Source organism: Raphanus sativus, chromosome 3 (assembly GCF_000801105.2).
Source record: "Raphanus sativus cultivar WK10039 chromosome 3, ASM80110v3, whole genome shotgun sequence".
Taxonomy (NCBI): Eukaryota; Viridiplantae; Streptophyta; class Magnoliopsida; order Brassicales; family Brassicaceae; genus Raphanus; species Raphanus sativus.
The window spans coordinates 2,627,414-2,637,175 of NC_079513.1; the positions used below are offsets into that span (position 1 = coordinate 2,627,414).

At 28.8% G+C, this 9,762-nt stretch overlaps 1 protein-coding gene across 1 annotated transcript; it reads left to right on the forward strand.

Moving 5' to 3' along the window:
• Positions 1-6,611: 6,611 nt before the first annotated feature.
• Positions 6,612-9,602, forward strand: LOC108833407 (cysteine-rich receptor-like protein kinase 40). Its single transcript, XM_018606833.2, has 7 exons — positions 6,612-7,510; positions 7,663-7,785; positions 7,860-7,993; positions 8,072-8,279; positions 8,639-8,876; positions 8,953-9,091; positions 9,173-9,602. The coding sequence occupies exons 1-7, from the start codon at positions 6,676-6,678 to the stop codon at positions 9,452-9,454; spliced, it is 1,959 nt and encodes a 652-aa protein (XP_018462335.1). The 5' UTR covers positions 6,612-6,675; the 3' UTR covers positions 9,455-9,602.
• The last annotated feature ends 160 nt before the right edge of the window (positions 9,603-9,762 follow it).

Here is a 9,762-nt window from a genome sequence, read left to right on the forward strand (position 1 = left end):
ATATATTATCTAAAAGTGATTATACACAAAATTTAATAGAAATAGCTGACATTTCTTTAATCTCTATTTACAAAATTATGCTACTCGAAAAATTTAACTTTTAATTCATTTAAAATACTAAAATATCAATTTGTAATAACAAATTTAATGTTTATTTTTTATTATGACAAAGTGTTTTGAAAAAGTTATAAATAATCTCATCAAATCTTTCCGCATTTTTTATAAAATAATGCATTAGTTTGGTAACAAAAAAAATTAAAAATCATATAATTTTAAGCTCAAAAGTTTATAAAAATGAAAAGTTATCCGCACGGATTTACGGATCAAAGTCTAGTCTTATATATTAAAACAGAAATCACAATCTTGGTTCATTTGTGGATTTTTTAAAAAAATGGTCCCTAACTAGAAATCAATTATCATTAATTTATTAATAAAAATATGTTTAATAATAATCTCACTATTAACCATCAACTTGTAACAAACCAAGATCTTTTAATATATTAAAACAGAAGTTACAACTTTGATTCATATGTGATTCTTTTAAAAATGGACCATAACTAGAAATCAATTATCATTCATTTATTACTAAAAATATGCTTAATAATATCTGACACCTAAATTAACCATCAACTCCTACAAAATCGGATCTCTTAACAAACCAATATTTTATTCTTTATATCTATCTTATTAAAGTAGAAGTACTTTAAGATTTTGTTTGGAAACATGGATAGTAGTAAAAAAATACAATGTTGTTTGGATAAATGGATAGTAGTATATAAGAAAAATAATAATATATCTTATTAAAGTAGAAGTAATTTAAGCTTTTGTTTGGAAACATGGATAGTAGTAAAAAAATATAATGTTGTTTGGATAAATGGATAGTAGTATATTAAGAAAAATAATAATGGGCTTAATTTAATCATATATTATTATGGCCCAAAGTACAATTAACATTATTTCTGGGTTTTGTATGATTGTTATTAATTTGTTAAAGAAAATTATAAAATTATTTATAGTTTCTTTTGAAGGGATTTTGAATAAATAAAGAACAAGATGTAATTTATTTATATAAATATATATCTTGTATGATATTTTCTGTTTTCGTATATTTTAAACATTTTTCCCAAAATTTCTTGATATATAGTTTAAAAAATACAGTATAACTATATAAGTGATTTACCTCATGAGTTATTATGTGTATTCAAGAGTAAAACACTATTATTAAGTAAACGAATTATTAAATTACAAAAGTATAAATATTTGTAAAATTCTTATTACCGTGTTTACGGGTCACAAACGCCTTTATAACACGATACAGAGCCGAAATACATAGTTTAAACAATAAACAAAAGTAGTAAAACTGAAATCGTTAAATGTTAGTTTTCTAAGTTTGTAAATACTGTAAACTCATCATAATTATTTATCAAAAAGGTATATACATATTTATTCCTAAAATTTTGGAAGATTTTGCGTAGGGATCTTCTCATTTAAACCAAAGTACAACACTTGATCTCCAGAAAATAGAATAGAGATTAATAGCAACTCAGTTACCATTAATTATTCCTAAATATTTTCACATAAATTTAAATCTAGCAATTTTTAACTAATTTATATATTTGTTCATAAATTTTAGAAAGATTTGACGTGGGTATCTCCTCATTTAAATAGAGATCTCAAACTTGATCCCCACGAATTAGAATAAAGGTTAGTAACTACTAAATTGCCATATCTTTATTGTTCATAATTATTCCTAAATATTCTCACAATATTATTGTTTAAATTGTACGAAATCTTAGCATTTAATCTTAATAAAATCATTTTCCAAAACAACCCTGCTCGCCTTATATATATATACCTCTTACGCTTCTTTTCTACACATACATTCAGACTTCACAAAAAGAAAACGATGGAAAACAATCAAAATTATGTCGACGTTCACAAAGTGAAACCACATAAAGATGTTTGGAGAGTGCACTAAAGCTACTCTATTGATGGACATCAAACACAAGTTTTGGAGGGGAAACTCTAGAATGTGTTCTTGCTGATGAAATAGTAAGTCATCACCTTACTAAATTGTCAAGATATGTTTTATCTGTTCGTACAATTTTGATCATTGTTAATTTTGTGTGTTTAGGGTGACAAAATACACGCAAGTTGCAAAACAAATCTGATGTTTCGCCTGAAACGAAATCTACCAATTGGTGAATGGAGATTCGTTGAACACTTCAAGGTTGTTGCTTCTGGTGGTACAATTACGAAATATAAAGTTTAAATAATAAACAATAACCAATACAATTTTTTCAACCAATTTAAAGTTCTGAAATGTTTATATATCATAAAAACAAAAACCAGGCCAATATCCATGTGGATGCGCGAATCAGCCTCTAATATTATTTACCACAATAAATTAAAGTAGTAAAGGTTGTACCTATTAACCTTTTGTTTTTCAAGATTTTATATATATCATAAAAATAAAGACCCGCCCAGTTGGGCGGGTTAAGATCTAGTTATCTATTAAAATGGAAGTTATGACTTATTTCATGTGTGATATTTAAAAAAACAAAATAAAAACTGGTTTTATTAGCAAACGTAAATTCAATAGGACAAATATATTCTAAAAGCAATATAATATATGTGATGATTTGAAATAATTAATTTATTTACAGTATGAAAAATATTAAATTATTGTATTTAAAATTTATATACACATTTAAATATATAAATAACCTTAAGATATATGGAAATTGTCAAAAGAGAACAAAAAACAAGGGTGTTGTCCCTTTGGTATAAATCCTTTTTGTCCTATTTTCTTCTTTTTACCCTTTGTATTTCTGAAAACTAATGAAATAAATACTTTTTGTGAATAAAAAAAAAAATAAAATATAAACAATTAATAAAACACTCATATCCACAAGCTGACATTTTTTTCTTTTTACAAAAAGCTGATAAATAAATATTTGAAAATACGTTTTACTAAAGATAGATGTGTCTTCTACGAAAAATGGTGTAGTAGAAAACGATTTCGAAAATAAACATGTTCATCTACTTGTTTTAGAACGCACATTCTACTATTTACTAAATCTCTAAATAAGTAGAATGCGCATTCTACTAATTGTAAAGCTATCTACTTTTCGTCCGAATGCATCTTCTACTTTTATTAAGTATTCTAAATTTTGGGGAATGTGTTTTCTACAATGTACTCTTACGTCTACTAAAAGTAGAAAGCGTGTTCAGGATTTTTGTCAATCTTCTAAACTTTTAGAAGACGTCTTCTACGGATAAAAGTACCTGATTTTTTGCGGAAATTAATGAAAATTTCAGTTAAGGAAATATTCTGAAAATCTCCTAAAAATATTCTAACTTCCTAAAACGTGCTATTTTCGATTTTATTTGTCAAAATTAAAAAAAATGATTCTCCTTGTTCTATTTTTTTAAGTTTAATAAAACTAAAAAATTACAAACGTTTTAAGCTTTTTATAAAAAGACTTTGTAAACGTTTTTATAAAATTTATTTAAAGTTTTAAATAAAAAATTTCTGTAAAGTTTTATTTTATAAAGATTACAAAGTTTACTTTTATTAAAATTTTATTAACTTTTTTGAATTTTTCTACTAAAAATTTGATAAAACTAAAAAAATTTCAAAAATAAAAAAATTGTAAAACGTTCAAATAAATTTTATTAAATTTTATCAAAAACGTTTTAAACTTCTTATAAAAATAAAAAATTTGTAAAACGTTTTAAATAAATTTTATTTAATGTTTTTATTAAAATTATTTTGTAAATTATTTTTATATTATAAGTTTACGAATTTTATTTTTATTAAAAACTTTTTAAAAAGTTTTATTTTTGTTTGACCTTTTAAAAACATTTTTAGTTAATTGTAAAAAGAATTCTATTAGTTTAATGTGTTTAATTAGATTAATCAAGGGTTATTTTGAGATTATGAAAAATATGATTTTTTAGTAGCATTTGCCAAATATGACTTATTTTAAACTCAAAAATACCTAAACTCCAAACAAAAAACTGTAATTTATTTTTATGAATATTGCTTAAAGTTTTATGAGGTTCTATAATCTTCTAGAAGACTTCTTGAAGTCCTCTCATATAGTAGATCTTAAAAGTAATTTAAAAATTTCAAAAAAATATTTTGATTAAAAATTTGAAATCATGTAACAATAAACATTTGTAAATTATTAAATTAAGATCTAGTAAAATTGAATTGTATTCAACATAGATGAGTGAATGTAACATATGTTGTGTTATACCCTAGTCATGGTATTCTTTGGTTAAGGATTTGGTAACATATGTTGTGTTATACCCTAGTTATTATTTGACAAGTGATTCAAGAACACCCTGTTTGAGCACGACTATATCCAAACTTGAATCACTTGTCAAATAATAACTAGGGTATAACACAACATATGTTACCAAATCCTTAACCAAAGAATACCATGACTAGGGTATAACACAACATATGTTAATAAAAGTAAACTTTATAAAATAAAACTTTACAGAAAGTTTTTATTTAAAACTTTAAATAAATTTTATAAAAACGTTTACAAAGTGTTTTTATAAAAAGCTTAAAACGTTTGTAATATTTTAGTTTTATTAAACTTAAAAAAAATAGAACAAGGAGAATCATTTTTTTTTTAATTTTTGACAAGTAAAATCGAAAATAACACGTTTTAGGAAGTTAGAATATTTTTGGGAGATTTTCAGAATATTTCCTTAACTGAAATTTTCATTAATTTCCGCAAAAAATCAGGTACTTTTATCCGTAGAAGGCGTCTTCTAAAAGTTTAGAAGATTGACAAAAATCCTGAACACGCATTCTACTTTTAGTAGACGTAAGAGTACATTGTAGAAAACACATTCCCTGAAATTTAGAATACTTCATAAAAGTAGAAGATGCATTCGGACGAAAAGTAGATAGCTTTACAATTAGTAGAATGCATATTCTACTTATTTATAGATTTAGTAAATAGTAGAATGTGCGTTCTAAAACAAGTAGATGAACATGTTTATTTTAAAAATCGTTTTCTACTATACCATTTTTCGTAGAAGACACATTTTACCTTTAGTAGAACGTATTTTCAAATATTTATTTATCAGTTTTTTGTAAAAATAAAAAATATCAGCTTGTGTATATGAGTGTTTTATTGTTTGTTTAGATTTTAATATTTTGATTCACAAAAGTATTTATTTCATTAGTTTTCAGAAATACAAAGGGTAAAAAGAAGAAAAATTGGATAAAAAGGATTTATACCAAAGGGACTACACCCTTATTTTTTTTGTTTTCTTTTGGCAATTTTCCCATAAAACAAAACATTGCTTTTTTTTGAAAATAAAAGGGTTAAACCCGGGTCTATTAAAAACACAGACATAACCCCCGGATGGAGGTACAACCCACGGATAGACCCTCTCATGGGCATTCAAATGAACCGAAAGCAATAGCTCATATCCGTGTGGTCGGGTTTGAACCTGGGTTCACCGTATTAAATTTTTAATTTCCTTAAGCGCCATTAGACCACCACCACCAGTTCAAAACAAAACATTGCTCTATTCAAAACATCTCGAATATCGTATTAATCAATATTAGTCATATGCAACGATGCTGAGACTCCATCTCCTTACAATCTTAAGTTAGAAAACAATCAACAAAAATAATAATTCACACATATTATATAACTAAACATTTGAAGTTAAAACAATTGTAAACCAAATCTTAACAAAGTTCAATTAATTCATAACTTTTTAAATCCAAAATAAACAATATATTCAAAAATTTCCTCCAAAATATAAATTCATTACTATTATTGTTTAGGCTTGTAGCTGGAAAATATAAACATAGACGAAGGGTCGGTCCTAAAATTTTGGGGATTGAAAACGAGTAAAGAAAAATTTTAAAATTTTGAGGGTCTAAAATTTTTTTTAACAAATTGGTGATTTATATCTAGATAATTTTTAAAAAAAATTTGGGAGTTTGAGGCAAATATTTCGTAAGGTTTGGTCCACGGCCAGCCCTGCATGGACGTTTTCTTTACGGTGGATACAGGAAAAAAAAGGATCGGGAAACGCTAGGAGACAACATCCAGCAATTTGGCAACTTGGCATAAAACGAGTTGACCAAATGTGTTTATAAAAATTTCAACATATCACAATACAGTACGTACGTATCTGTTTTGAATATGTCAAACAGTTGATAAAATTTCATAACTCTTTAATATTTAATTAAGCATTTGCATCTTGCTCATTTTGACAAAAACATTAACTTTTTAAGAATATATCAAACTGTATTTGGCATCACGTTCGAGTTTCACTTTTTGATATTCCTTTAATTAATCCCATGCGAACATCCAAGAAGTTATATAAAGTTTTTGATATCTCTATATTTTTTTCAGTTACAAAAAATATAGAGATATATAAGTTTCAAAAAGAAATATAGAGATATATACCACCGTTTTGTTTTAGTTAACACATAATTTCATCTCTCAAAATCAACCAGTATGAATTTTCTTAGTCAAACAACCCGAAACCCTACCATGGAATAAAGAAAGAGCCCTATTTTCTCATCTCATCTACATAAATATAAGCTCTAAAATCGATTACTATTTACTTCTTAACAATATAACAAAGAATAAAAATAAAGAAAAAGTTGTTATCTAACATAAAAAAATGGGGAAACTCCATGCTTTGATGATCTTTCTCGCATCTTCTCTTCCTTTTCTCCTTCAACCCATCCAAGTTGTTCACGGCGCCAGGTGTTTCGGAAGCTCCAACAGCAACAGCAGTTACGCTCAGAATCGCCGTGATGTCTTCTCTAATCTTGCTAATAACGTCGTCACTAACGGCGGATCCTACAACGCTTCTGTCGGACAATATCCCAACAAGGTTTACGTTCTTGGCCTCTGCGCAAGGGACCACAAGCAAACAGCTTGTTCCAGTTGTGTCGAAAGATTGACCCTGGAAACACAAAGAGATTGTCCAAACATAATGGATTCGTTCGTTTGGGGCAGTGACGATGAAGACCGTGTTTCTTGTCTTGTACGTTCCTCAAACCAATCTTTTGGGAACCTCGAGCTTGAACCTCCTGTTACAGGGATAAGTGCAGATCAAATCGGGCCATCTATCAACATGACCCTTTTCATGCAACAGTGGGAATACATCGTTAATATGACCCTCGAGGCTGCCACAAAACCTGATACATCCTCTGTACATAAGTACTATAGTGCCTTAAAAGCCGAGTTCACCGCACTGCCAAATGTTTCCATGCTGATGCAGTGCACACCTGACATAACTTCCCAAGATTGCAAGCAATGTTTGGGAGTTTGCGTGACGTACTTTAGAGAACAGTTTCGGGGAAAACGAGGAGGCATGGTTAGTCTTCCGAGCTGTTTTTTCAGGTGGGATCTATTTTCTTTCCATGGTGCTTTTGATAATGTTACAACGGTTCTTGCACTTCCTCGACCTCAGACTCAGGAAAAAGGGAGCTCTATACCAGATAAGAAAGGTAAAACAAATGAGTTACGAAGCCCTTTTTACTTTCATTAGACTAACTAAAAAGTTTTTGCATAAGTTTGACTAATAAAAAAGTTTTTGCATCCGGGCCCATAAACTCCTTGTCATTAGAAAAAAAATTATAATAAGGTTTTAAATTTTCAGGAAGAAGCTTGCACAGGGGAATTATCACGATAATAGTGGTTTTTACTTTCATTAATCTTTTAATATTTATTGGTTTCTTCAAAGTCAATGCTCGAAGAATAAAATTAAACAAGGGAATCAATGGTAAGTACATCTTTGTTTCTTTCTTCAGTCAACCTTATAATTTAGAGAGTAAAACTTATTTATTTTCGTTGTAGGTTGTGGTGCAGAATACTCTGATTCGGATGGTCAAATTATGTTACGGTTTGATTTTGATGTGATCTCAATGGCAACCGTGGACTTTTCGCCTGAAAATAAGCTTGGCCAAGGTGGATTTGGTTCGGTCTATAAGGTAGTAATAAGAGTTGTCTTGATAATACTATTGGGACTTGGTATTGGATGAGTAACAAATCTTGAGAATCGTTTTCAGGGGATATTACTAAACGGGAAAGAGATAGCTGTGAAGAGATTAACTAGAGGTTCAGAAGGAGGTGTGGAGTTTAGGAACGAGGTTTCACTCTTGACAAGACTCCAACATAAGAATTTGGTTAAGCTACTTGGCTTCTGTAATGAAGGAGATGAAGAGATTCTTGTCTACGAGTTTGTCCCCAACTCAAGTCTTGACCGCTTTATCTTTGGTGAGACTCCGAAAGACCAGAACCCGACCCACGCTCATTATATGAAACATTCCAATGGAATCCTACCTATACAAGGATCTCAATTTTCAAAAAAATATATTAATTTATATATCTTTTATTATAATATATTACAAAATATAAATTTTGGAAAACATATAGTAGTAAAACTAGTGAATGAGCTAAAAGATATTAAATTTATCATTGTATAAAATTATAATAGAATTTTAATACAAAGTTTTTCTGAATTTTTTTAAAATATTTTGGATGATACTCCCAAAATCTCAGGTGGTTTGTGAAACACAGCTTCAGTTTTTTAGAAACTCTTAGCCATATAAAGCTGTTTATTTCAAATTTTGTAGATGAAGAGAAGCGTTCACTTCTTTCATGGGAAGTGAGATTTAAAATTATAGAAGGCATTGCTCGTGGTCTTGTTTATCTCCATGAAGATTCTCAGCTGAAGATTATTCACCGAGACTTGAAGGCAAGCAATATCCTTTTAGACGCAGAGATGAACCCTAAAGTCGCGGATTTTGGGACAGCAAGGCTGTTTGACACTGATGAGACTCGAGATGAAACTAAACGAATAGCTGGAACTCGGTAAAAACATATCAATCAACTTTGAGGTTATAAATATGTTCACCATCAACTAACGTTATTAGTCGCATATATGCAGTGGATATATGGCTCCTGAATATCTGAATTACGGGCAAATCTCAGCTAAATCTGATGTATATAGCTTCGGTATTGTGCTTCTAGAGATGATAAGTGGTCAAAGAAATAATAGCTTTGAAGGAGAAGGAATTGCAGCTTTTGTAAGTTTTTTCACATATCAGTATTCAAGTATCATCAAACCTATGTAGAAAGTAAGAATATAACTTTTCTTTTTGGTTCAGGCATGGAAGAGATGGACTGAAGGAAGGCCTGAGGTTATAATTGATCCTTTATTGGTCGAGAATCCTAGTAACGAGATCATTAAGTTGATCCAAACTGGGTTGTTGTGTGTTCAAGAGAATCCAACAAAGAGACCAACCATGAATACTGTAATAGTTTGGCTTGGCACTGAGAACATCACCATTCCTTTACCTAAGGCTCCTGCTTTCACAAGTAGCCATTCCCAATCTGAAGATGGTACAATGTCAATGAGCAATGTATTCACAGAGTTGAGTTGTCGTTGAGTTATCACTCTTATTAAAACATAAACATCATGATATTTTCGTATAGATTTTTATGTTCGGCCACCTCTAGATATGAAATATTTTCTGTCCCTATTAAAAGACTATGTCAGTAATTTATTTGTCTATTCTAATTTTTTGTCTTTTTTTCACAATTATAATATATTGTCTATTCCATGTGAAATATACCTTATGCATTGATTTTTGAGAAATACCTTTAGATAGTCCTAAAAAAGGTTTTTTTTGTCACAAATATATTTCATTAAAGAGGTGGAGTTTTGGGGTAGGGTTTAAAATTTTAAAAAATAAAA